At 38.1% G+C, this 27,948-nt stretch overlaps 2 protein-coding genes across 3 annotated transcripts in view; both read left to right on the plus strand.

Moving 5' to 3' along the window:
- The window catches only part of LOC141429003 (anoctamin-6-like), a 29,167-nt gene extending 28,422 nt beyond the window's left edge, over positions 1-745 (plus strand). For both annotated transcript variants that reach the window (XM_074089134.1, XM_074089135.1), the window contains one exon: positions 64-745. In XM_074089134.1, the coding sequence (XP_073945235.1) occupies positions 64-195 (132 nt within the window). In that variant the 3' untranslated portion in view covers positions 196-745. The remainder of the gene's footprint in view (positions 1-63) is intronic.
- Positions 746-3,975: 3,230 nt separating this feature from the next.
- Positions 3,976-27,163, plus strand: Marf1 (meiosis regulator and mRNA stability factor 1-like protein). Its single transcript, XM_074089133.1, has 17 exons — positions 3,976-4,380; positions 4,759-4,922; positions 5,685-5,828; positions 10,334-10,494; positions 11,680-11,797; positions 12,282-12,472; positions 16,812-16,986; positions 17,870-18,017; positions 18,186-18,969; positions 19,129-19,283; positions 19,595-19,727; positions 20,645-20,750; positions 21,130-21,480; positions 21,979-22,654; positions 23,355-23,512; positions 24,027-24,126; positions 24,268-27,163. Exons 1-17 carry the CDS (start codon positions 4,245-4,247, stop codon positions 24,306-24,308), a joined length of 3,741 nt encoding a protein of 1,246 aa, XP_073945234.1. The 5' UTR covers positions 3,976-4,244; the 3' UTR covers positions 24,309-27,163.
- Positions 27,164-27,948: the final 785 nt, after the last annotated feature.

The raw sequence follows: 27,948 nt of genomic DNA on the forward strand, positions 1-27,948 counted from the left end.
CCAACAGTGGAAATCCTACGGCTGAGATGATGATGATTAATTAATAAATAAATGCTATTGCAGGTGCCGGGACTCGTGTATGCAGCGGTATTGAACTATGCAATACGCCCGTATTCAAGTCAACTGAGTATTATTATGGAGATAGAAACAAGAATGAAGAACGCTTATATTAGAATGTCAAAAAAGCAGGACTAAGTATCTACATTAATGCATGAGATCGGCGAAGAATACTAGATTTGTCTTTTCTGCATAAGGTTGTCAATGGGCAGGTGTTGTGTGGCGATATTCTGAGGGGTTTGCGCTTTTCCGTACCACACAACTATCCGAGACGACCAATTTCAAAAATATTTTCACTCCTCTGACCAGAACAAACCTAGGTCTCCAGGCACCCATGGTGCGCATTTGTAATGAGTTTAACGCGGCTGTGGGTGGCAATGACCAGCTGGATATCTCTCATGACTAGTTGAGGCAATTTAAAATTAAGCTTCAGGCCATATAAATATAAATATATACAACCTCTGAATCGTAAATATTGCCTGCATTAGGTAAACCAATAGCATTTTAGTTAGTTTGAATCCAATTTTTGTTGTTTTGTCAGTCTTTGTGCTTTGTAGTTTTTGTGCCTTCATGGCTTCGGAATGGTTTTTTTTAATGAATAGTGACATTGTTATTTTTATGTCTGTATTTATAAGCGATTTCGATTTTGACTTGATATGTATAATCTTTTTTTTGTTATTTTTGTTTTATTTTATTTTTGATTGAATTGTGTTCCAATGTATTCTTATTTTTTTATCAAATTTTATTTTAATCTGTGACTATTTTATTTTATTTACCAAATTTTTAACATTGTAATGGACATCTCGCATTTATGGTCAATGAAATGTGCTCCGTAATTGTCATGTAGGTATATCGGAATAAAGCACCTTTAAATAGTTTATAATATGGCCCAAATTGTAATACACATGATGTGGATGTACTTTCTAAATAAATAAATAAAATCCCAGAAATCAATTAAACCGCTGTAGCTAATGATTTACACGAGCGAAGTGATCAATATTTATTAAAATAAATGACTTGCATGCTTGCTTTGCTTGCATTATTGCTTGCACCTTTGGAAGTATACTTGCTTGATCTTTTGTTTGCATGATTGGTTTGCATGCTTGCTTGCATGCTTGAATGCATGCTTGCACTATTTTTTGCACATTTTGAGACTATGCATGCTTGATTTGTTGTTTGCATGTTTGCTTGCATTCTGGCTTGCATGCTTGCATGCATGTATGCCTATATGCTTGCTTGAATGCATGTTTGCCTATATGGTTGCTTGCATGCTTGAATGCATGCTTGCTTGCGAGCTTGCTTAGATGCTTGCTTGCATGCATGCTTGCCTACATGCTCACTTGCATGCTTGCTTGATTACTTGCTTATTTGAAATGTTTATGGTTCACGCGAGCGAAGCATGCTCACTTGCATGTTTGCTTGCATTCTTGCTTGCTTGCTTCTTTGAACCTGTTTTTGGTTCACGCGAACCAAAGTAAATTAGTATACTCTTAGATGACAATAACCGAATCACGCGTACAGTGTGGCGAGGACTTCCACAGGGTTCTGTATTAAGCCCATTGCTATATAATATTTATACATATGACTTGGAATCATCTTTAAATGGATCTGTCAGAGTTTTACAATATGCTGATGATATACTCAATTAATGGCTCCATTGAAAAGGCTAGCAATAGTCTCACTTCTTCTTTAGGGCTGTTAAAGACATGGTTAGACTCCAATGGTTTGGAGCTTTCTGTGTCCAAAAGTGTGGTGGTATTGTTTACCAGAAAGCAACTCCCTCCCCCTATTAGTGTTAAATTTAGTAGTCAAGTAATTTTGGTGAAAAATCAAACAAAATTTTTAGGTGTTATTTTAGATAGCAAATTAACTGGTCTAGCCCATTGTGATAACATAGCTGCAAAATATGAAAAAAGCATTAATATTCTGAGGTGTGTCTCAGGGGTTTGGTGGGGTGCACATCCTTCATGCTTGAAATTATTGTACAATGCTTTGATAAGAAGCATTTTAGATTATGGTACTTTTTTACTAGACCCTGGAAGTGTTGCTGGCTTCAAGAAATTGAAAGGTATCCAGTCTAAAGCTCTTAGAATTGTCTGTGGGGCCATGAAATCTAGTCCTATTAATGCACTTCAAGTAGAATGCGTTGATCCTCAACTATATTTACGGCGTCAATTCCTCGGCGATAGATACCTATCTCTTCCGTTGTACTCAGCTATCCAATCATCAGCTCTGGTCTATTCTGCCTCGTCTATCTGCAAATAGCCTCCTCAAAATATTGGAAACGTAAGAAGCCTTCTTGTTTAATCAAAAGCTTTGATAAATATACAAGTACAAGCTTTGCTTAGTTTGGGACTAGGTGACTTGGTGTCAAGTGTCCCATGATATTTATTATTTATTTATTTATATCAATCTATTTCTGCACCCACTATTAATTCCTATACACTTCCCATTTATCAGCATGAATATGAATCATTATTTCTTATTCCATCTGTCGCCCTAAATATAGGTATTTCTAAAAATGATGTAGAACATAATCATCAGTTTTTGGGTTTTATTGGATCAGAAGCTCGGGATGTCCATCATATTTACATAGATGCTTTAAAGGTCTCCTCAAATGGGTGTGTTGGCGTTGGTGTATTGCATTCTCAGTACAATATTGTACAAAAAATTGAAATGGAGACGGCATCACATTTAACCGTCAGTTAACACTACTTAATCAATGGATGGTGAAACAGCCCCTTACACTATTTAATACGAGAGCGAGTGGGACCGCACGACGCGAACTTTGTTTTTGAATTTCGTAGTAGCCCTGCTGCTGTTTTAAAGGGCAACACACACAGAAAGCGTGCGCTGCGCGGGTCGGGTCGTGTCCGCCGCGTGAGCCGCGCGCAGAGTATAAGACCAAAAGTCGCTAGTTCTAGCGACAGTCGCTAAATTGGCAACACTCGGTAGCATAGCAAATATTACCGATAGTGTTACTTGGGTATCGTTATAATAATGTGAATTGGGTTAACGTTAACTAGCCCTACAATGTAAAGTAAAAACCGGTAAAAATAACGTTAATTAAGTAACGTTACTATAATGTTAAGTTATCATTTAACGTTATATTTTTTTACCGGTAAATTTGTAGTTATAGTGTGAATTTGGTAACGTTAACAAGCCCTGGTATAAGTTCGTTGTATTCTTCACATAGAGAGCGGGTCGGACCCGCGACGGGCCCGCAGCGGCTATCAATGTTGCCAGTTTAGTGACTTAGTCCCTAGAAGTGACGACGTTTAGCGACCGCAAAAAAGTTTTGACGAATAAAATGGTTTATCTGGCGACTTTTGGAGTACAAATTTAAACAGTTCTAGAACCAATAATAGATACGACATTTTTGTAAACTCGACACAGAATTATACAGTGCCGCGAGATATATGTGGAAAACGACAAACGCGCTTGCGAACCAAGGTCAAACTTTATTTACTTATTTAATTAAATCCAATTTATGTAATGATGGCCGATGGATGAAATTTTTAAAAGTGGCTGATTTTTTTTTATCGACAGGAATAAGCCTTCTTATACCTACTAGTCAATGGAAAAAAATATCAGATTTTTCTGTAGTAAGTACCAATTAATTAAAAAAATAAAATACTTAGATTTTATTCTCGCCAAAATGAACTAGTTACTGCGCATGAATACGGTTTTTAGGGTTCCGTAGCCAAAATGGCAAAAACGGAACCCTTATAGTTTAGCCATGTCTGTCTGTCTGTCTGTCTGTCCGCGGCTTTGCTCAGGGACTATCAATGCTAGAAAGCTGTAACTTTGCACGGATATATATGAAAACTATCCCGACAAAATGGTACAATGAATGTTGAGTGTTGTCAGTTTACCCTATATAAAAATGTACTCTGTCTGTGGTTAGTTCAGTCTGTCAAGTCTGTGGTAGAGATACGATTCGAAACGATTATGGCGTAGAGATCGTCGATCTTATTTTTACGTTTTGTATATATTTGTTTTAAATGTTAAGACGCAAAGCCCGTGATTTAATGAATCTTGCGTAGATAGCAATGTATTTGTACATTAAATGTATGACATGTTTGTAATCGTTTGTGTATTACATTGATGGTCTAATTTTGCTTTGTTTAGCATATGCTGAGTGAGAGATAAGTTTTGTATTCGTCACGTATAGCCAATTATTACGCATGATGAATTTGACGAAGAATAACGAAGGTTGTAGCAATAAGGGAACGAGAAGTCATTCTGCCCAAGGTCTGGCTAGCAATTGTACATCTAGTCCAGCCATGAAAATACCTCTGCCTCCCCGTCTTTGGATAACAGGTGCGTTCGATACAAAGGTATTTTTTAGTTAGGTAACAGTCGATACGTTACGTGGGGATACAATGGTGATTATTCTGCTTAAATTGGATGTTACAAATTATTGTATTTACCGCGACTTTGAAGAAATATGTCCAAATAAGTGCATGTCTCAGTTTTGTGGTTTGAACTAGTGTCATTTACAACAACTTCCGTATAATGAAACGAGATAGCCTTGTTTACCATACTTAAGATTCTAGTGAGATATAAAGTGTCACCTATTCTTATTATATTACTTATTAGTGTAGTACAGTATCACCAACATGACCGGTCCTACTTTTTCAAAACTGCACCTAGAAAAACTGTTAAGATTATTTACTCAAGCATTAATTTTATTTGTAGATGTATCTGATGACGAGTCTTCGGATGAAGAAAGTTGTGTAATGAAAGATGAGGGAGTGTTCAGTGTGGATCGAACCCGTGTGAGATCCAGGTTTCGGCATCACAAGCAGAGGTCTAATTTGAATGTGCCTCTGGGAATATTTTGGGACATTGAAAATTGCCAGGTGACTGATTTGTTACTTTTATTTAATTAAAAGTAAATACCATAAGTCTTGCTATAATTAATGGAACCCAATTTGCTAACTATTTGCATCATGCTTAACCTGCTGAACTAATGCTAATGCTAATGCTAATGTTGGCCTAATTAAGGTTAACAAACATTCAACTCGAAAACCTGCAAAATACCCATTTTTATTCATTTCCTGTGATTTGTGTAAGATATGCTGTTTATTATATCTTTAAAATATCAAGTTTAGTCATAGCTACAAACGGGATTTTCAAAATTTTGATTACGTGACGATTGAAGATTTTATGCAGTTTTCTGAATGACCTGTAAATTTAGTCCAAATGGACTTAGAAGGTTACCTAATTAGGCCGACGTAATGCTAAATCAACTGTAAGAATTACTGCCAAATCAGCAGTGATACTGCAATATAGCGTAACTAGCATTTTCCATAAGGTATAAAGATATAAATTTCCATAAGGTAATAATGCTCGGTCTGTAGAACTATGTAGGTATGATAAAAAAGTCTGGACTTTCGAGGTTAAAATATGACTGTGTATATATATCATTGATTGCAATAATTTATTTAAAGTCATTGCAATGATCAATACACTTGTCAGTACAATTTTCTGTTCTTGCCATAAATCACCTTTAGTTAAGTAATTTAATCTGTTAAGCTTATTTTTCTTGAATAATGTAGCGCAAGAACATGTGGCTTCAATTTTCATTGACAAATTGATGAAATAGGTTATGTTTTCTTCAGGTGCCTAGAGGTTGCTCTGCCATAGACGTGGTAGCAGCAATCCGTGCCAAATTTTTAACGGGAAGAAGAGAAGCAGACTTTGTGGTGGTCTGTGATGTGAGAAAGGAATCGCCTCAGAGGCTCCAGGAACTCAATGATGCTCAAGTAAGTATTCTTTTTTCATTGTTCTGCTACTCTTATTTTAAATACAGTCAAAATGTTTGTATGTACTTACTTAGTTTACCAGTTCAAAAGACATACTTTTTATAAGCATAATTACTTAATGACTTGGCTACATGTGTCTCTTGGATGTACCAGAAAAGTCACACATGAGGTATATTTGCCTCATGGGACAGGGAATATGTTAATTTTTGTGATTCACTTAAGAAATCCATCATCTTGTATGACAATTCAAAGGTTTTGAAAATGGGTCACAAATTGAAGATCATGACTGTACAGTTGAGGAAACACACAAGGATGGAACCTTTTATAATTTATTTTGCTATAATTTCCTTGGCAGACTTATGGGATGTCAACAAGAAATTAGTAGCCCAAAAGTTTCACCCTTGTTGTAATTCATTTTTTTCTCTACTACATCCTGTGGATTTTGTGTAATGTTTATTTATACTATTTTGGAGTAAGAGTAGATACATTACTTTATTGATAGAATTAAAAAAAAAACAATTCATAAGTCCTATTTTGTACCAAAACCAGTGTCTCTTGAAATGCTCATATGCACATTCAATATACACACATCAAATCTTGTTGATTGGTTGTAACATATATACAAAGTTGTAAGTCTATTTGTTTGTTTGTTACTTCATCACATCTAAACTGCTGAACCAAGTTAGATGAAATTCCGTATATAGATAGTTTGCGTCCCAGGGAAGGACATAGGATAGTTTTTATCCCGGTAAATTGCATAGTTCCCCCAGGATAGCGAAAACCAAATTCTATGCGGACGGACTCGCGGGTAACAGCTAGTAAATAATAACTTTGGAACTTTTACTATAATATAATAGACAAATAATTAACTTAGTTGAGTCTACTGCACAGATATTATGTAAATGAAAATTGCATTCAATGTGCTGCCGATTGCTTGCTAATTATAATTATCCTCCTGCGACCCACCATACAACAAAAATTGACATTGAAATTTAAATCTTAATGTCTCATAGATAGTTGTTTTTTTTTTGTTAATTTGAATGATACAGAGAAAACGACACTTTATACCATATCGAAAAAAAAAACAAAAAAGTACTTAACAAAAATTTGGAATTGAAATAAAAAATACAAAGAGATTCCAAAACCAATCTTAACTTTATTCCATTTTCAAAAGATATAATTTATCTATTGCTAATAATATGTACTAGTATTATCATTATCATTTTGAACCCCAAGAGGTTATAATATAAACTTTAAAGATAGTTTATAGACCACAACAAGTGTTTATGCCACTCCTAAGTAGATGTTTTCAAAAGATTGCAAATAATAATATATTGCTTCTATTTGTTGTAGACTAATTATTATATGTATTAAATGCAATAAAGAATAATTAGACAAGCAAAAAATGTGGAAATATGTTTAAACACAAATTATTGTATGATTTAAAGTGTTAATTTGCAATAATTTTGGAACAATATAACATTTATGAATTGATTACAGGTATTATTCCATGAGATATTATGTATAAAGTAAAAAATTACTCAAATTAAATACTATACTCCTTTTTCCATACTTAGTTAGTTTTTCATTCATTCAATAAAGGGTAGTATTTAAACGCACATCAAAAAACGTCTTTTTTTATCCAAAAAAAAAACGAATTCCACAGACCTTATTATCGCGATAGACCTTAAGGGTTTAACAACTTTGCGTGTATAAAGAAAGTTTGATCCACGGTCAAAGTTTTGTCCGACCTAAAACCGCGATGCGCTTTGAAAAAGCCGCCGCTCGAGTCGCGGCGGCACGCCTTTGAAGCGGTTCCGCGCGCCATTGAATCAGTACCGTGCGGTCTTGATTTCCCATCACTAAATCTCGGTCGTGACGTCATCGTAGGTACGAAAAATTCGACACGCTAGCTCATACAGTTTGAAGCGCTCTTTTCGTCTATCTCGATATAAGGTCTGTGCCCAATTCACATCAAAATTACTGATTGCACAGCAAAATACTCCACTCAAAATATTACATAATAAACTGCAAATTATATTCGTTTCGTACCGCTATTTATCTTAAAGTTAAGCACTTATTATTGCACAGCTAATAATGACTAACGCACATCACACCTTGTAACTCTTTTTAAAAGCGACACGCTACATCTCAAAACCTATTTTGAAGCGCTCTTTTACGTCTATACCAAAATGCGCTTTGATCGAGTTTAACTGCGCCACGGTCAATTTTGTCACCTATGCAAAATTACGGTGAAAGTTTGATCCACGGTCAAAGTTTTGTCACCTAATGCGCTTTGAAATTCGAGTCTTTAACTTGCGTGTATAAATTTGATCCATAAAGTACCTAAAACTGCAAATTACATTCGTTTCGTACCGCGGTATTTATTACTAAAAAAGTCGAGCCTACTTAACAGCTTAATTTGACTAACGCACGCTAGTTCTCATACAGTTTGAAGCGCTCTTTTCGTCTATCTCGATATAAGGTCTGTGCCCAATTCACATCAAAATTACTGATTGCACAGCAAAATACTCCACTCAAAATATTACATAATAAACTGCAAATTATATTCGTGTCGTACCGCTATTTATCTTAAAGTTAAGCACTTATTATTGCACAGCTAATAATGACTAACGCACATCACACCTTGTAACTCTTTTTTTTTAAATATAGCTTCTGTTTTTGCACAACAAATATATAATTAATTACTAGGGCCCGGAATTTTGCGTGCGGCTATTGACAGATTGTAGGGAGAGAGCACCACTTTTTATCGATGTTATCGACAAATCGATAGTTTTTTTGTAACTTTAATACATAATTGTAAATATATTTTCGCTTGGAATATTATTATTATAAAATACTTTATATTGGCTATGGTAAGAACTGAAGAAATACAAAAAAATAATTTCTCTTTTATTTTATCAAAGGGTAGGCAAACAAGCTACCTAACGTTAAGTAGTCCCAGAGGGAGCTTTTCTCAAGTAATAAAATATAAAGGTAGGTATTCGTAATTATAGTGATTCCAATAAAGTAATTTGAGTGGATTAAACGGATTAAACTTTCCAATATTTGGAAGTTTTTTCATTATTGAACGCTGAAAAACGTACGTACGAGTATCATCGTAAAGTTTGAGGTTTTATTTAATTTAAAAAAATATATCGATTTGTCGATAACATCTCCCTACAACCTGTCAATAGTCGCACGCAAAATTCCGAGCCCTATTAATTACATATCAATTTATTTTCAGCATGTATATACTTTTTACATAACCAGCACTAGTAGGGACCAAATTATTTCCTAAATAAATAAGGTTCTGGCGCTTCGCAGGCCGCTGCCGCGGCGCACTCGCTTTGCTCACCATACCTAACGCTCCTTTTCGCTCCGCTCGTCGTCGTACCTAATTTTCCGGTGCCAAATTGACAGTAAAAGTTATTTTGCTATGAGAATGAGTATCATCTACGAGTACGCACGCTGTAGTTAATTTGCTGTGGAGTCAGTATTTTTGATATGATTGTAGTATTTTTGTGTAGTTAGTGTAGATGTATATTTTCGAATTATCTGCAGTTAAGTTTATTTGTATTTAAATAAATCAATTGATGTACAAAGTTAAATAAATGATGAGAATAAATTGATAGGCAATTATTTATTTGATGTGCAATTAATTTTGGACTATTTGTGTTTCACTGAATATTAGGATTGAATTTGCTGACTTCACTTGCCTGCCACCAGTCAGAAATGTTGCCAGTTTGTAACATTTTTGTAACTTTTTTTTTACATATTGAACATTTCAAAATAATTATTTTGTAATAATAATATCTCATGCATGAAATCCATTGAATGAAAAGAATGAGTGGGCCATGCATTTTTGGAATTGGAATAAAAATAACCAGATTAAAGACACTTTTTGTGATGTCTGTTAAAAAATTCAAGACAAAATTTATCATATTGTTCTTATTTCGGTAAAATGCGTGACTGAGTGAGTCAGTAAAGTTGTCAGTAAACCCCACTTAATGTTCCTTGAAAAGCATAGAAGAAATTTAACTTTTTCACTTCTTTCATTCAGAAAAGTAACTTTTCCTCCCTGACGAGAGGGATTGAAGTGCAACTTTTCTATTCAAAGCTTTTCTAAGTGTTTTTTTGCAAATGCAATTTTTTGAAGTTGATAATTGTAAAACCACGCCATTTTCTATGCTGGTTGCTCTTTAATTATATTTAGAATTGTTTTATTTAAATTTTCGTCATACTCAGTGTGAAAAGTTGTATGAGTCACTCACGAGCAAAATTATTTTCATCTTGGGTGTTAACGCTTGAATCCCTCATTACGCTCAGGATTCTACTTTAGAATCCTTCGCTGCATTCTGGATTCAATGTACCGCTCTCGCCGTAAATACATCATTTTGCTCTCTTGTGACTCAAATAACTATTACTCACTTTCAAAGAGTTATAATGAGAATTGAAAACAAAAACCTTGCATACTATTTTAATATTTATTTATCCTCTCACAGGTAAGCTTAATTCATGTATGTGGCACGCAAAAGAATGCGGCCGACGAGAAGTTGAGGCAGTGTATGAGACGGTTCGGGGAGCTCCATTCTGCCCCTGCCTCATTGCTCCTAATATCAGGAGACATTAACTTTGCTGCTGACTTAAGTGATTTTAGACATAGGTATGAGTACAGAAAGCGTGTAAAATTTACAATAATTTATTGAATCTGGGATCACTTTGCGAAGTTCCATATTTAATGAACTATAAACAACTATTTTGCTCACTCGCGACCTTTCGATCGATAGCTACGTCTATGATACAAATGTGTTCATGCAGATCCTCCGCCTCCACACTGTAAGAACACACACAAATCGCACAAACCCAACTGTCATCACCATTACATTATGCTGACGCGTTTCGAACTCAACCAGAGTTCATCACCAGAGAGATTGGTTGCGTTCGAAACGCGTCAGCATAATTTGATGATGGTCATACGCGCGTGTTTACAGCGTGGAGGTGGGGAAACTACATGAACATGAACACATATGTTACATAGACGTAGCTATCGTTAGGTCGCGGGTGAGCAAAGTAGTTGTTTATAGTTCATTGAATTTGCCAAGTACATTAGACATTGTGGAATTCAATTAATGTATGTAAAATGGTCTTGGGCTCAGGCCTGAAATATCCGTTTTCCTAAAATGTATTTTTCGCAAAATGTCTACTTTTCAGAATGTCAACACGTCTTTTCCATAATGTCAGCTTCTCAAAATGTCAGCTATTTAAAATTGCCCGTCTCCAAGAATGACAGTTTAGAATTACAAGTCTATAGTTTTATTAGTATTTAAAAAAGTGAACGTAACGGGAAAGCAGAAATTATAGTAATGCTAATATTATAGGAATGTAAACATTAGGAATAGACGACTTCCTGAGATTGTACACATTTTAAATAGCAGACATTCTGAGAAAGCTGACAAAATAGAAGTGCTAACATTGTGAAAACGCAAACGTTTTGGGAATTGTACATTTTAGGAAAACAGACATTTCAGGCCTGAGCCTGGTCTTGGTTGTTTCACAAGTAACAGTTAAAGTTTTTGTGACTCGACTTGTTCACTGCTTTTACTTTTTATACCTCTTTTTTAAAGAGATGTTTTTAATATCTCATCAGATTGTTGCGCAAGTTTGATTAATTCTTGATCATCTTTTATTATAAACCGTTATGTTTCATGCGTGCGAAGCCGGGGGGGGGGGGTCTGTAGTTAGTTTCATAAAACCTTGTATAGATCAGTAAGATATTAGAATGATTTAAGTTTTTAGCTTAGATTTTGTATAATTAAGTGTAATGTTAATTGGTATGTTTTTCCGCCAGGAAAAATATGGAAGTGATACTGGTGCATAAGCAAAACACGTCCTCCGCCCTTATAACTTGTGCTTCGTCCCATTACTCTTATAATGACTTGACTGCGCATCTGCCTAGAAATCCAAAGGTAAATAGTCAAATTCCAGGATTTGATTTGTGAGTATATAACTTTAATAATAATAAAAAACTTTATTTTAGCTCTGAATACCAGATTCATGTTCAATTAACTGTAAATTTTTATATTTAGTTGCTTTTCAAATAAATAAATATATGAATAGTTCGGATCGGCAAACATGACGTTACAGCTCGGTATTGCCATACGAAATAATATAGGGGGAGTCGCTTGATTGGTGGTCAAATACGGGTGACTGACTCTTTAAGTGGAGAACAGAAATATTTTATTATTACTCTGTTCATTTAGATTAGGTAAAAACTTGTATGTAAAAAAATATTAAGTTTTTGTTATAAGTAAGGAGTCACCCTGTATTAAGTGCGTACATGAAATGCAGTATTTATTTTTTGCACCGTTTCCCACGTAGCTTCAGCGCGGTCTCATGGTCATATGAAAAATCATACCGAAAACGTGATGATGGAGTGCCTTTATCCCACAGACCCTTAGCCAAACCGAAGACGAGGAAGCCCCGATATGCGAGATCGAAGTAGTGAATCTGCCCGTGGATCAGACGCCGGATAGGGTGTCCAGGCGGCTGCGTCGCCTCGCGGATAATTGCGGCGGGAAAGTACTACGAGTCATGGCTTCAACGGCCATGCTACGGTTCCCTACACCGGACCATGCTGCTAGGTATGTTTTTAACATCACCATAATGCTTCCCACGCGTGCCTAAACCGGCTAGAGGATTTAAGACACCATTGATTAGGTTAGATTCCCAAAAATATATACTTAGGACTTAGGTCAGTTAGTTATATTTTCAAAAATATCAGACTTGTTTTTTCTTTTGTAAATTAAACAAAAAATTATGGACATATTATAGCCGGTTAAAGTTTAGTTGGACGTCCGTCACCCATACGCATACTTTTTACTAAAGAGTGACGTCACAGTTCCCCACTCCCGAACTTTGACACGCTTCATCTTTGTGCCTGCCGTGAAGCAGAAGTGCTTGCACTGGTGTGTTTCGGCGTGGAGAGCAAGACAGCCGGTGAAATTACTGGCACTTGAGGTATCCCATCTTAGGCCTCTAGGCTGGCAACGCATCTGCAATCCCCCTGGTGTTGCAGGTGTCTATGGGCGGTGGAGATCTCTTACCATCAGGAGACTCACCTGCTCGTTTGCCATCCAGTCGAATAAAAAAAAAAGACAGTCAATATCTAAATAATGAATGAATGTCGTAAATTATAAAAATGTCTTCCTTTTTATTTCCTCTTCAAGTTCAAAGCTCTAAATTGACGTGATTAACGTTTAAGTACTTGTTGTTTTCTTAAAATGTGCTTTATTTTCGTTCAGTTACCGGTGAGCTGTTAGTGCGTATACCTACCATTTTTATTGGAAACGATAGATTACTAAAACCTAAGAGCTACAATAAAACACCTGTTGCTAAGTTGTAAATTCATATTTCTTTGAAACATGCCTATACCTTGTTTAAGCAACGCGACCGATAGGCTTTGATACAACCAAATCAAGATTTTGTTCAGCCAAACATTGCATTATCAAATCATTGCAATATTGAATATCATCCCTAAAAAAATAGTAAATAAGTTATAGTGAAAAAAATGACATTAGTGGGCGGCCTTAGTTTCGTAATTCTGATCGTATCCTTTTATTCCGTCTAATGCGGTTATCGGCACTGTGCCGTTGGCAGTCATTCACTTGGAGCGATGTGTATCCACCCTCATTTTTAGGGTAGAGTTACACAGTCGCCAGTTCTGCATCTAAACGGCCATTGCATCGTCAGACACAAGCCAGAAACAGTGATTTTTTACTATACATTGAAAATTTTAAGAAATAACGGCCTTCAGTAACCATTCATCGTGTCTATTCATAGTTTAATGTTATAGGCGTTGAACGCCTACTATTTATTGATTATAAATAAGTGAATTATGCTAGTCTCAGGGTAAGGATTTACACACTTTTTACACGTATTTTTTGTAGGTTTGTAATAACCGTTTTTCCGCTAGTTCTTGTATAATCCAGCTTAAGCTGTTTGTTATCGCTTAACTGTTGATTAGAACCGATTAAGAATTAGGTACAGTTTTTGTCATGCATGGATTAATTGCTATAAAGCAAAGTTTAGACGACGCCTGTAACGCTGGTGCCAGTCCTCAGATAAGCCAGTGCTGGCCTGACCCGTGTTGTTTAGATGGCTCCAACTGGCTTCCTGGATTATTCTTGTGGTGTGGTGCATGGGGGTTGTGGGGTACGCGGGAGGAGGTAACTGGCTCGAAAAATAGGCTGGCCCTCTATTCCTGCCAGTGCCGGCAGCTAGCGCTTTCGGTCTTGAAATACTGTTTATGCGAGGCCAATAACAAGCCAGCGCTGGCTTCGTCTAAACTTAGCTTAAGAGACATTTTATGTTAGGTTTGTTTCGTATTTAATTTCATCGGAATTAAGTTTTATTCGGTCCTACAGAATCGCTGTTAATGCGGATATTAACAGTTTTTGTGCTCGTTTTGTCTCGTGAAGTATGCGTACACTTATCGGCAAAAGCAGCTATAAAGACGTATTTTTTTATCTTATTCTACGGAAAAGTAGACTCATTTGTGTCGTTGTCTGTATGAAAATTCACAATTTCGATTATAATAGTATGATATTACTATTAAAATAGAGAATAAACTAGTGTGTCTCGATAGGTCTGATATTCTCACCAAATATTGAATTATTGTTGTATTTTAAGTGAAATATTTTTTTCATATATAATTACAAATAATGTCTGCTTCAAATATCCATTCATAACGGTCTGAATCCAAGATGGCCCCTGCACAGCTGATCGGGGGTTATTGAGGGTAGATGACTTACCAAATGAATTTAAAATAATCCAAGGTTGTTGACCTTGTAACCGTTGCAATGTTGGCGGTTTCTCAGGGATTTAATCGCTCTTAATTACCAGTAGGTACCTACTTGGGCGACCGAGCGAATCTTGGAGTTACTTTTTTTTGTTGAATCGTGTTTTTCTTTGGCAATGTTAGATATTTAAATAAACTCATCAAAAAATAACAAAGAAGCACGTCAAAGTTCGGGAGTGTGACGTTGCACGGTGTTATGTCACACGGAACTTTAATTGGTTATATGGTTTCTGTATATTTTTTTGTTTTTTGACAAAAGAAAAAAACAGAGACCAATATTTTTTGACATGGCGCATTAATTAATGTTTTTAGGATGCTGGCCTAACCTGAATCGTAAAAACTGACTAGCTGTTGCCCGCAACTTTGTCTGGGACGGTTTTATTTATCGCTATCCTGAACGCATTTATCTGAGATAAAAACTATCCTAAGTATTACCCAGAGTTTCAAACTATCTCGATACCAAATTTCATCTAAATCTGTTCAGCGGTTTAAGCGTGAAAAGGTTAAGACTCGATTATTTAATACATAAATAATTAGATACCTAAGTAAATTAAATATAATAGTTTGTTCGTTTGTTACGCTTTCGTACAAAAGTACGTAAAGTAGGTACTCAACCGAGCGGAATGAAATGAATATGAAAATAGTTTAATAACCTAAGAAGGGTCGTCATTCATCAGCATCAATCATCATCATGATGTCCAATGCTGGACATAGGCCTCCCCCATAGACCTCCAGTTGCCTCGGTTGGAAGCGGCTTGCATCCACCGAGAACCTGCGACTTTAACCAGGTCATCCGGCCATCTCGTTGGTAGACGTCCCACGCTGCGGTTGCCGATCCGCGGTCTCCTCTCGAGAACCTTTCGGCCCCAACAACCATTGTTGTCCGAACAGATAAAGATCGTACTTCCGACAAGATTTTAACGGTTTAATCTTACGTAAGATTGTATCAGGAGTTTACTTACAAAAGTCTGCAATTGCGCGGACAGATTATTGTAGGTGTTGAAGGTTGCGCGATTAATGAATTCATCGCAAAAGTCGCGGACGCGGACAACAGCTAGTATAAAGCGGAGGTTCCCAAACTGCATCGTAACGCCTCGAGGCGTCTGGCGTTCTCGTACTAGTTGTAATAAGTTTAAGGAAACTTATTTTTATGAAAACATGTTTTCTGAAATAAATGCTTAATATTATTATTATTGTTGGTACGGATTTCTGATCATGGGCCCTTGGCCCTTGGGGACCCGGTCATTTTAAAGATATTAACCCCCAGGACCCGCGAATTTAGATAAGCTGGCTATATTTCTCTCTCTCTCCCTCCCTCCCCCCCCTCTCTCACTCTCTTTCACTCTCTCCCTCTCTCTTTCTCTCTCTCCCTCCCTCCCTCCCTCCCTCTCTCTTCCTCTCTCTTCCTCTCTCTTCCTCTCTCTGTATATTTTTAATGACTTCGATAGATTTTGTACAGTCGAGTTCACAAACTTGTGAGCAAATCTGTGATCAAAAATATCTGAACACGTTTCTACGGCGTTAACAATAGAGTCGTGTTCAGATATTTTTGATCAAAATGTTGTTCACAAGTTTATGAACTAGACTGTACCATATTGTAAATTTAGCAAGGTCCAATATTTGTGTACATTTATATGGTCGCTGTATGCACTATGCCTGGAAAAGGGTTTATGGGGCCGAAGCCAACATGAAGAGGCCTTTGGTACCATGTAATATAAAATTGAAATGTGAGCAACTTTTATCCATACTTAATATTATAAATGCGAAAGTGTGTGTGTTTGTGTGTATGTTTGTCAGTCTTTTACGTCGAAACGGAGCGACGGATTGACGTAATTTTTGTCATAGAGATAGTTTATGGGCCAGAGAGTGACATAGGCTACTTTTTATCCCGGGAAAATGCACAGTTCCCGAGGGAACAGCGCGCGATAACCGAATTCCACGCGGCCGAAGCCGCGGGCAAAAGCTAATTATTATAAGGGCCTGGCACGCGTATCTAGTTTACGTCTGTTTTCTTTTATAAGGGCGTCGCAAAGCAATTACAACTTGTAAAGGGAACGTAGTATGGAAGGGATTGGAAACCCCTGGTATGGATTATATTACTATGGATTATTTGTATTCTTCAGGGCCTTGAAACGCATGGACGGCGAGGACGTGTTCGGTCTCAAGATCAGCACGCGGTACTCGCGCGGGCTGCCGCCTTCTTTCCACGCGTACTCGAGCGACGAGGGCTACAGTACCGGCTCGTTGCCTTCGGCGTCCGAGCCGTCGCTGCCTTTTCTGCCGCCGCCCGTCATACAGGTTAGTTAAGCTACTAACAATAGACAGCATAGTACTGCTAATGTTTACCCCATTCAGCGCCATTAACGCCCATCGGCGTCTTAGTGGACACTAATATAATGCCGCAGACGCCGATGGGCGTCCAATTTCTAATGAAGATTTTTCATGGTATATTCGGAGCAGAAAGTCCTGTGGTAAATGTATAAGCCTACATTTAACTTTTAGAATGTCCAGCTGTTGTCGGTTTTAGGATAGCAAACACTGTTTTTTTACTTCCATTTCATCTCGGATGCCGCGGACGCCGATGGGCGTATGTCACAGAAGCGTCGGCATCGCGGCAAAGTACGTAATCTGGCACTCGGCAGTGAGTGGGACGCCGAGATAGATAGATCAGTGTCAAGAGAGAAGTGTACGTTCAAAAAGTAGTAGTATCCTGCTGTCGTGTGAAAGTAGCATCACTACACACCTGTGACCGTGATGATGACAAATGTCCAGGATAAAATATACTTTTTAATTATCACATTTGAATTTCAAAGTGAATGGGACAGTTAACAACACTGTTTTCGGGGTTTTCTGCGTAAAAAACATGTCTTGCCGTTAACCACGCTGTAGAATACGCTTGCGAGCTTGTACACGACACAGTAAATATAAAACGTGCCGTAGCGCCACCGCGTCTGTATACAAGCTTCTACAGTAATCTTTTATAACAATGACGACCGTGACTACAGACGGCGAATCAACCGTGATTTTTCACGTCAAAAAACGTGTGCGCGTTAATTCTCAAAGCTTGACCGCACTAGGTACTGCGGGGAGGAGCAAATCAAGTTTGTTATGAAGTTATTTTGTGCTTTTTGTTTTGTGGGTGAGTGTAGACAAAAGGCGTAATGTTAGTGTTTATCTTTAGACGGCGGCAGAGGGCGCTCAGCCGCGGCCTCCGTCGGTGGCGCCGGAGTGGGCGCTGGCGCTGCAGCAGCTGCCGGCGCCGACGCCACCGCCGCTTGACTTCTGCCCGCCGCCCGCGCCGCGCCCCCGCCGTATCCGTGGGATGCACGGTACGTACACATATACACAGGGCTCATCATCATCATGACATCAGCGACGTCCACTGTTGAACACCTCTCATAGACCTCCAGTTGTTTCTATTGGAAGCTGCCTGCATCACCTTGAAACTGCACTTTAAAAAAGTATAGCTACGTGAATTGATATCTTTTTTCTGGCAGGCTCCGCGAACTTGGACCGTTCAGGTTGTTCGTCCAGCAATAGCGGCGACGACAGCCGGCACCGCGACAACAGCCAGAGCCGCGCGGTCTCGCCGTGGAACTCTTCTGCCTCCTTCAGCGATCAAAACAGCGAATGTGATGACACCACCGCCGAACTAACTGTCACCAACCTCCCGCCTTTCGATCCCGCCGTCATACAAAACATGTTAACCAAACTCTTTAGCCAGTACGTTCCAGTGATCAAAGTACTGGTGTGGGTCTATAATGATGGGCCAATAGCTACTGTTGTACTCCGTTCGGAGTGGGACGCCAGGCTTGCCATCGCTCGTGTGCACAAACGGCGCTTAGATAACCAGTGGACTGGACGCCGATTAGAGTTAGCTTTGGGAAGGCCATCCCCAGCACCGAATCAGGAGGTACTTCGCGCGAGACTGAGAGCCATACTCTTGGATCAAACCAATCACGCCCTGCCTTTATTAAGATTGAGAGACGCATATGCTAGTCGCCATTGCTGCGCGCTCACTACGTCTGATATTGCTCGACTGAAAGATACCGTGATCATTCACGAGGGTTATGGAAGGTTGGTTCAGCTGACTGATCTCACGCCTGTTACGGAGCTGGACATGGAGGAAGCGCCTTGGAAGTGCCACATTCACGGCGGATTGAGTACCGGCCATGAGGACGGGAGCCGTATCCTGCAGCCCGTGTTTATGGAGATATCGGTGCTGGCAAAGAATACTTTGGCGCTGCTTGATAGCCATGGGGGAAAATTGCCGTTGTTAAGGTTTGTGGCTTTCGTTTTGATCTAGCTGGCGCCGTCGATAGCTTAATATCTGGCTATTCTCAATTATAAACAAGTTTAGTATGAATAAAATGAAATTCTGTCTCCAGCATTGTTTAAGTAGTTTTTAATGGCTTGCAACTGACATACCGTTCCTTTTAGCTTCGTGGAGTGTTATGAGGCGCAGTTCAGCGCATTCGCGTACGACGCGCGGCGCGGCGTCCCGCTGGAATTACTGCTGCACGCGGCGGCCGGCGTGGAGCTGCGCGACAGCCCCTCGCGCCACCTCGTGCGCCCCGACGCACCCGCACCCCCCAGTGAGTACAGCTAGATTTTACTTGTGTATATCCCGATCACGTGATAGGTATGTGATATTCCAGAAGGCCAAATCTGTATTAACAACACGACTGACTGTATTGACTCTGTGTTATTTTTGATATCTGGTAACTTTTAGAGAGCATTCGACAGTTCAAATGAAGTTAATTTCTCAAAGACGCTAGTGGCTTAACTTCCAAGCAATGAGAAAGCAATATAAATACGAACTTATCCGGCAAAATACGATGGCAAAACATTATTCACTACATCTGTATGTCGTTGAAAAGTTTAACCAATACTACGTTGTTCTCAGGCGAGAGTTCCCGATCGAGCGAGCGCGAGCGGCCGCGCACCGCGCCCGCTCTAGAGCCGATGCTGGCGCTGTTCGAGCGAGAGTTGATCGACTTGTTGCGCGCCGCGCCGCGTTGTTGCATACCGTTCAGCAAGTGAGTATTCATCATCATCATCATCATCATCGTCATCATCATCCCGACATATATTCGTCCCAACGCTAGGGACAGACCTTTCAGAATGAGAGGGCTTCGGCCGTAGTTCCCACGCGAGCTTAGTATTGTTAGTATTTATTTGCTTTGGTAAAAAAAAAACACTAGATCAAATCTTCTAAAGGCACTTCAAAAGTACTTAACATAATTTAGAGTAGCAAATAACATGAAGTCGTTTCTTCTTAACCTAACCATAAGTATAAACCAAAACAGTTATTTTAGAGTGAAAGCTAAAAAAAAACTTTGCGGGTGTGGTACTGATTAGTACCTTATTTTAATGTTTTTTTTTTAATGTATGATGTTGATGGATGACTTGATGGTCAAGATATGCGTTGATATGGTTCGTGACATGCGCATTGTTTACTTTATTTATTTTTCCCATGTCATGAATAAATGTTTTCTTTCCAAAGCCAACAATTTCGGCATCAATATGCATCGGTAGATTTGAAAGTTCATTTTGTTCCATGTGATTAAAAGCAAAGCTGTACTTTAGAATTTTTCATTCATTAATTTAAGTTATTTTATTTACTAATTGGTAAAATGGAGAATGGACCATGTTTAAATTTCATTAAAAGGTTATTATTAATGAGCGTTTCAACCGCCTCAATTTCGTGGTCACATTATTACAAATTAATTGTAAATTTGATGTCGTTTTCGATTATTTGTTAAAGAGTTCCTGTACCTCTACCCCAGAGTAGATAACTGAAAAACTGAATCAGAATATTATACTATTTTAATCGACTTCAAAAAAGGAGGTGGTTCTACGTTCAAATGTTTGCATTTTTACAGAAAAGTGTTCACGAAAATGATTAGCAACGAACGCACGAATAATGATCCTAATATACTATGTTTGTCCACAGACTTATCCCCGCTTTCCACCATCATTTCGGTCGGCAGTGCCGCGTCGCCGACTACGGATTCACCAAACTGCCGGAATTGCTCTCCGCTCTTAGCAGCACCATAGTGGTATGTTTACCTAGCGTATTTATTAATGAAAAGTAATCTAATTCCAACTGCTCTTTTGTATATGGTCATATGGTCAATGATAAGCTAAAAGAACGTAACTAGCTTTTTTATTATCATTATCAGCCAATCTGGTAAAAAATGAGTAAATTAAACCCATGCGGTCATGGTCCTTTTACGACACGGACAGGCCTTAAAATCCAGTTTTTCAACGAATAAAATGTTTTTTTCGGAACGTTGGATACTTTAAGACAGTAACGACTAAACCGACGGTTCGATCAATGCGACGGTCCTTTAACAAACGACCAATTAAAGAAGAGAAATGAGAGAAGTGAAATTTCCAAGGCGAACGCGTAGACAATAATCCTATTTTTGTCCACAGGTCCTAGGCTCGGGGTCATATCGAATTATTACCATATCAGCAGCGGCCCAGGGTCGCCGGTGGACCGTAGATCTACTTAAACTGCTCAAAGCCGTGCCTGGCCGCGCTGTCCGTCCCACCGACATACCAACTCTGTACCAAGAGACTTTTGGCAAAGCGTTCTCTCCCGCGGACTACGGAGTGTGCACGCTAGGTGAACTGATGCAGCGGGTGACGCCAGGGACTGTTGTAGTGTCTCCCGATGGTACGGTCGCCCTGCCGCGACGTACGCCCACGCCGGAGGAGAAGGGACGTTCGGTGCAATTCGCGGTGCAAGCTGTCGAGTTGCTGTGCTATACGCCTAATTTGAGAGTAAGTCAACTTTCTTATATAGTTGTTTTTTACCAATTGTGAGTCCAGTGACACTGGAGAAAGAGTACAGTCAATGCACGTTTTATTACAAACATTGAACAGTTATGGTTGGTGAAAAGCAAGCAAAGTTTTTTATTTTAGATGATCTCAACACCTAATTTATATTTGTTGCTGTTAGTTTTGTAATTTATAGAGCAGCAGATCGAGTGGTGATGTTTTACAACTATACGTTGATTGGTTTTTTGGAGTCTTTTTGTATTTTTTATTTCAACTCCAAATTTGTTACTTTTACGGTTGTGTCCAGCGGTGGTGTAGGGGTTATAGCACGCAACACGGAATGCTGAGGCCCTGGGTTCGATTCCCAGCGCTGGTCTCTTTCTGGTTTTTCTGTGCATCCATGTCTCAGTTTGTATTTTCGATACGGGAACTTAAGTTGTTTGTGACTGAATTACATTTGAACACCTTTCACAACTCACGACATGCATTATTTGTTCATAGATGGAATTCTCCCGCTTCGTGCCCGCATACCACGCTCACTTCGGCTCTCAGCTGCGCGTTGCACACTATGGCTGCGTGAAACTCGTCGATCTCTTGGAAGTAATCCCTGACGCAGTCACCGTTTACACCGAAGCCAGCGGCGAGCGGGGTGTCCGTCTCGCCTATAGAACCGCTCGTGCCGTCATGGCGCAGAGACTGAAAGCCCTAGGCCCGGTTACCATAGAAACGCTCCCCAGTGCCTACGCAGCCCAATTCGGAGCGATCCCTCAACCCGACGTCCTCAATACCTCGACCTTGGAAGAATTAGTTTACGCGACCGGCGGTTGTATAGAATCTGGCTTCGTCCGTGCGCCGGGCGAGGCCCCGCAATGGGTGATATCTTGCCTCGCCGCTTGTGCCGTGTTATCTGCTGACCGGAGCGTAGCGCGCGGTTCCACCGAAGAGTACTTTTCGTGCGCTTTCCGGAAAATTCGCAACTGTGATCCTGATTTGCGCAATTTGATGGCGGCGGGGGTGGTGACGTGCGCGAACCGGCGGCTGCAGCTGACGCCGGCGTGGCGGCTCGTGTGGCGCGTGGCGCAGATACTGGCGGATAAGGCGGAGCCAATGCTTGCTATGGCCGTGTTTGTTGAATACACTAACCGATTCGAGCCCATGTTCCCGTGCGCGGATTTAGGTGAGATACCCTTTACTACATGTTTTAAAATAAGTGAAACACGCGCGCCAGACATTACGTCTGTGCGGCATATGACTTTCGTATGATTTAATTTGATGGTCTTTTTTTTACGGAATAAATTTACTAAAGAAGTTTTTGGACACAGCCGATTTTTTTAAATTAACTAATGTATGGTTGGCCTTCTGCTCGCATCTAGTAACAGCTAATTTATTTTTAAAATTCTATCTTATCTTATTATTATCTTTCTTATGTTATCTTATATATCTATCTATATCTATTTTTTTTTAAATCGCCGAAATGTATGTAACCGCATAACTTCCGAACGACGGCACAATTGGATAATTATATTTTTGTTGTGTTCGTTATTGTTAGGACAAGGTTTGTGCATTACAAAATTAAAAAAAAAGACGAACGGGGGTGAAGCCGCGGGAAACAGCCGATAAGAAATAAATATCACGATCGTTTGCCTCTCAAACATTTTACTGTCAGCTGCAATTGCTATTTTGAATCTAAACTACCCACATTATAGGCGATACAAAAAATACAGAAATAGTACAGCACCTATAAATTACAGTAAAACCTTAAAGATCCATGGTTTTTTTTTCATGTTTAATAAACTACGCGAGTAACGCACCTGATTTCTTTCTACAGTGTAAATTTTAGTCCGACCTACTTAAGTGTTAATAATGATGTTTCTCAGGTTTCGAGAGCGTGGTGGAGTTCCTCCGGCACTACCGCGAGGTGTTCCTGGAGGCGGGCGCGCGCTGGGCGCTGGGCCCCGGCGTGGCGGTGCCGCGCTGCCGCGACCTGCCGCCGCGCGAGGATTACTCGCTGCACGACACGCCGCCCGGACAAAAGGTACAGCTGATCGATAAAACTTAACCCCTTCCCCGTCCGGGTGCCCCCAAAATGTGTCCGTGCTTATTCAAAATGTTCCCAAAGTGGAAGCACACTCGGACGTGTTACTATGTCTAATCATTTTGTATGGGGATGGTGAAATTTTTAAACATTCAGTTTCTAAATTTTTAGGACAACCTTTTTGTCTTACTTGCAATGTCATCCTATCTTACAGTCAAAATCGTTTATAGACACCAGTAACGACAAATCAGATGTAACGACCAAGAAAAAAGTCCCAACACAATATTATAAATTTTCAGGCCTATTTCCATTTCGCCAACAACTGCTCAGTCTCAAAAACAAATATATATTTATTTTTTCATGCTGCCGGTTACCTTTGACAAACTCTAATTTTATAAAACAATCGAATTTTGAACATTTTTAATACAGTTAAATAATGTCATTCACGAAACTCATTCGTAAATAAAAGCTTGTAAAATCTGTTTATGCTAAGATTCTATGACTATCTTTTCAGGGTTCACGCGTATTTGAATCTCCGAAAACCAGTATTTGGTGTTCTCCTCCGGCGAGCGCCCTCCCCGCGCCCACGGCTCTGCTCGTGCAGGAAAGTAAACGTACGTATACGAATAACTATACCTTTCATTACTTTTACCTTATAATATAATTGTTTAAGTTTGAATCAGCGTATTATTTGTTAGTATTTTCATCCCTGTTTATCAAGTTACGTAGTTCTAAGAAGATTCTGTTATTCCCAGGCCGCATTCGCCTGGCCGCGCAGTTCGACGCATTACAGTAAACTGCATCCCACCTACATCGAGACGATACATTCCTTCCAATTTTTATTTATATTGAAAGTAAAAATTGCACGTGTTCCAATGGCAACCGGAGTATTCGAGGATTGTATCCAGGGTCGCAACGAATTTTATCAGCTAGACTAATACAAGTGTCCTATCAAATGTGATGTCTATAACAATAATGTTCTAGATTGTATATTTTTGTGTGTTTATTTAGATTAAGAATTGCTCGCGCATTCGGAAAATGTTATTGACATGATCGTAAATTCAGTATGATTCTGGTGAATAGTGAAGTTTGAGCGCTATCTCGAATGCTATGTTTAAAATGTTATATATAATTGTGTAGTCTATATTAATTACACGCTTATTTTACTTTATTGACAGAAAGTATTTCTCATTTATGTTTTAAGAATTTTCGGGAATCTTTTCTATTCATTGGGCTAGTTCTTCCCTGCTGAGTGCCGTGTTAATGCACGAGGTTTGGTTAACTTATATCTTATACCGGGTGTGGCCTGTAATACGAGCAAATAATTAAAACATAGATCATACTCGTCAAACTGAACAACATTAGTAGCTTTTAAAAATAATGGAGTCTTTGGATTTTCCTTTTTTCATACAAATTTTCATACAATGTATGCCATCCTAAAATACAACTGACGTGGCCTGTCACGCTACAAACATCCAGCATTTTTGCTTTACATTGCTTCTTCGAATAAACTTTAAAGTGTAATAAAAAATAAAAAACTAATTATTTTTAAAAGTCGCTGAACTAATGTTGTTTATTTTGACGAGTATGATCTATGTTTTAATTATTTGCTCATATTACAGGCCACACCCATACTTATCATGGTTAACCGTCATTTTATGTGAAGTATTATTAACCTCTTTTTTATCATTTGACATTTACTTGTATTTTTATTATAGATATGTGTATGTACAGCATTGACATCTTACAAAGGCCTTCGTTTTTCGTCGGAAAATATCTATATCACATTATCCAAAGGTTGCCGATGAAGCACGAATGACTTTCTGAGATCTCACAGACTGTACTTGCAATGAAGACTGGAACATGAACTTTTTTATTGATATTTCACGGATTTTAATATTATGGAAACGTCATTTAATTTTTATACTTAATCAACGGGACTAATAAGTTTACAAATTAATATTAAACATGAAGAAATTATTCATTAAATTTCTTGGAATATCAATATTGGATGTCTTAGAGATTTCAAGCTCAAATATTAGTACCTATCGTAATATTGAAGTATTAGTTGTTTAACTATGTTATACAAAACTAATAACATTTTCCGAATGTTTAAATAAAGTACAATATTCATAATGTATATTTGTTTCGTCGTAAGAATTTTATCCTTTATCAATGATCTCCACCAAATCGCTGTATTATAGGCCTTACTCGTTTTGTTGAAATGTTTTTGATAATTGTTACTGTACAGTCTTAATTGTTTTACTTCGTCGGTTATAGAAAATATCACTGTTTCAAATTCCTGTAATTTTAGATAACGAATTTATTGAATTCTCTGGAGGGTAAATTTTTATTACGATGCCAGCAATGTTTACATTAAGAGGGCCCATTACCCGCTTTATAGTCGTTTTAGCCGCAAGTTTAGAGTCAATTATAGATGTTCAAATTTTTAAGATTTTTCTATATTTTAATGTTAGAAAATAAATCAAACAAGTGAGTGACTTACCACTGGCATGTTTTGGATCGGGTTCTCGAAATTGCTACTTAATTTTTTTTATTTTATTGGAGAGTATTTTATTTACTGTGTGAAACGAATAATATACAAGAACTTATTACAACTTTGGAATCAAAGTTTATAAAGTTTAAAAGGACTTGTTGGGATGAATTTGTGACACCGCAAATATACAAATGAAATAAACGAGACAAATGAGACAAACAAATGAAATAAGAGTTTACTTACAGTATCAGAAACTTACTCAAATAACGGTTTTATGCGTCTTTTCCGACTTGGTAGAATATTTAGGTGCTTGTGTCTGTAATGCAGATATTTATTTTATTATGTCCCGATCGGCTAGTCTTAGGTCCACATTAATACTAAGTCCGTAAATAATAGGTAGTGCAGAGTTGTACCGTGCATTATTAGATTCGTCGGGCTAACTTAATTTATGATTATGACCGCGGCAGTCCGGTATTTGCTAAAAAGGTCTTGCCGAGGCACGATGCATTTATTATTGTTTTTTTATGAACTATGATTTATTGAAATGGTTTGCAGGGCGAATCTAACTGCTTAAGTACTTAAACGATGTTATGTTTATATAATCATGTATGTATGTACCTAGTGTTAGTTTTGTAAATAGTATAAACAAGTTGTGCAAGACTTTCTACTGTGATATTCATTACTGATATGCCTAGGGACACAACTGGTATCAAAATTATTCCTGTCAGGTTAGCACATACGTAAATATCATTGATTAAGAATCAAGCTGCATATTGTTAAGTCCACTCTGTTTATTTATGTATATAGTGTACATATTTTAATCACGCGCACAAAAATTGGTACAAAGTGTAGCATTAACTTGTTTAGAACGTAATTGTGGTGGCCTGTACCTCTTAGTATTAATGTGGAAACCAGCGGGGCTGAGCGCTTGTGTCGGCAGGCAGGCCTTGCGATGCAATGTTATGTGTAATTGAATTGCAATATTGTGGGTATATATTTGTTTCCACCACTGCCAGTCAGCATTTTAAGAGAAATTGTATCCTGTCCCTGTATTAATTAATGATTATAAATCTTGAAATATTGTTTCATAGATGTTTTTATTTTGAATTTACTAAGACTGTAGCGGATACTTTAAGTACTTTTTAAGATAATGTTGTTTTTACTTTATGTGACCAATATCAAAGTTTTACAATTATAACAGTAAGTAGGTTTAAGTATTTGAAAGTACAGTAAGAGGGTAATAAATAAGGTATATAATTATCTATGTCTTCATAATTCTGTGATCTTTATTTTCTTTGTGTAGTGAACACTAATTTGTGTTGCCCTTGCATTGATTTGCCACTACAAAACTGTGACAAATCAATGTTTGAAAGTAGTATATGTTGTTAGTAATGCATGAAAAAATGGATGTAGTGTTGGAAAATAAACGATATTTTTATAATAACTAGAACAATGTGTTTATTGGCTGTGTCCTTTTGTGAATGTCCCACATAGTAACCGATCATTAATGGTATTGGTATTGTAACTCTTTATTGTTGTACATAAAACACATGAAAGACAAAGAGATGTACCAAGGCGAAAGTTTATCCCTTAAAGGGATCTCTTCCAGTTGACCTTTGAATGATTGAAAGGACAACAGAAACAAGAGCAGACACTACAATGGAAAGATAAAAGGATCGAAAAATTTAAATTTACCTAAACAATACATCAAAAATAAATAAATAAATTATCATTATTTTATTTATATAAAAGTTTTAGCTGATGATTATCGGTTATTTAAACTAGATATACCTATTATTTGTTACGGGGTAAAGACCATGATTACTTTTAATGAGCTTCCGATATTTCAATATTCATTATTATAATGTTGGGAGCTCATTAGAGGTTATCCAATCAATCTGGTCTACATCACGTAACAATTTGTTAGTGGTTAGGTTAC

This window comes from Choristoneura fumiferana, chromosome 6, assembly GCF_025370935.1.
Source record: "Choristoneura fumiferana chromosome 6, NRCan_CFum_1, whole genome shotgun sequence".
NCBI lineage: Eukaryota > Metazoa > Arthropoda > Insecta > Lepidoptera > Tortricidae > Choristoneura > Choristoneura fumiferana.

What these genes read in the sequence shown, in the direction of transcription:
- Marf1 (XM_074089133.1), top strand. Translation starts at nt 4,245, where the DNA reads ATGATGAATTTGACGAAGAATAACGAAGGTTGTAGCAATAAGGGAACG. An exon ending in GGAAAATTGCCGTTGTTAAG is followed by an intron (nt 18,970 to 19,128) that starts GTTTGTGGCTTT and finishes CGTTCCTTTTAG; the next exon opens with CTTCGTGGAGTGTTATGAGG. An exon ending in GCTATACGCCTAATTTGAGA is followed by an intron (nt 21,481 to 21,978) that starts GTAAGTCAACTT and finishes ATTTGTTCATAG; the next exon opens with ATGGAATTCTCCCGCTTCGT.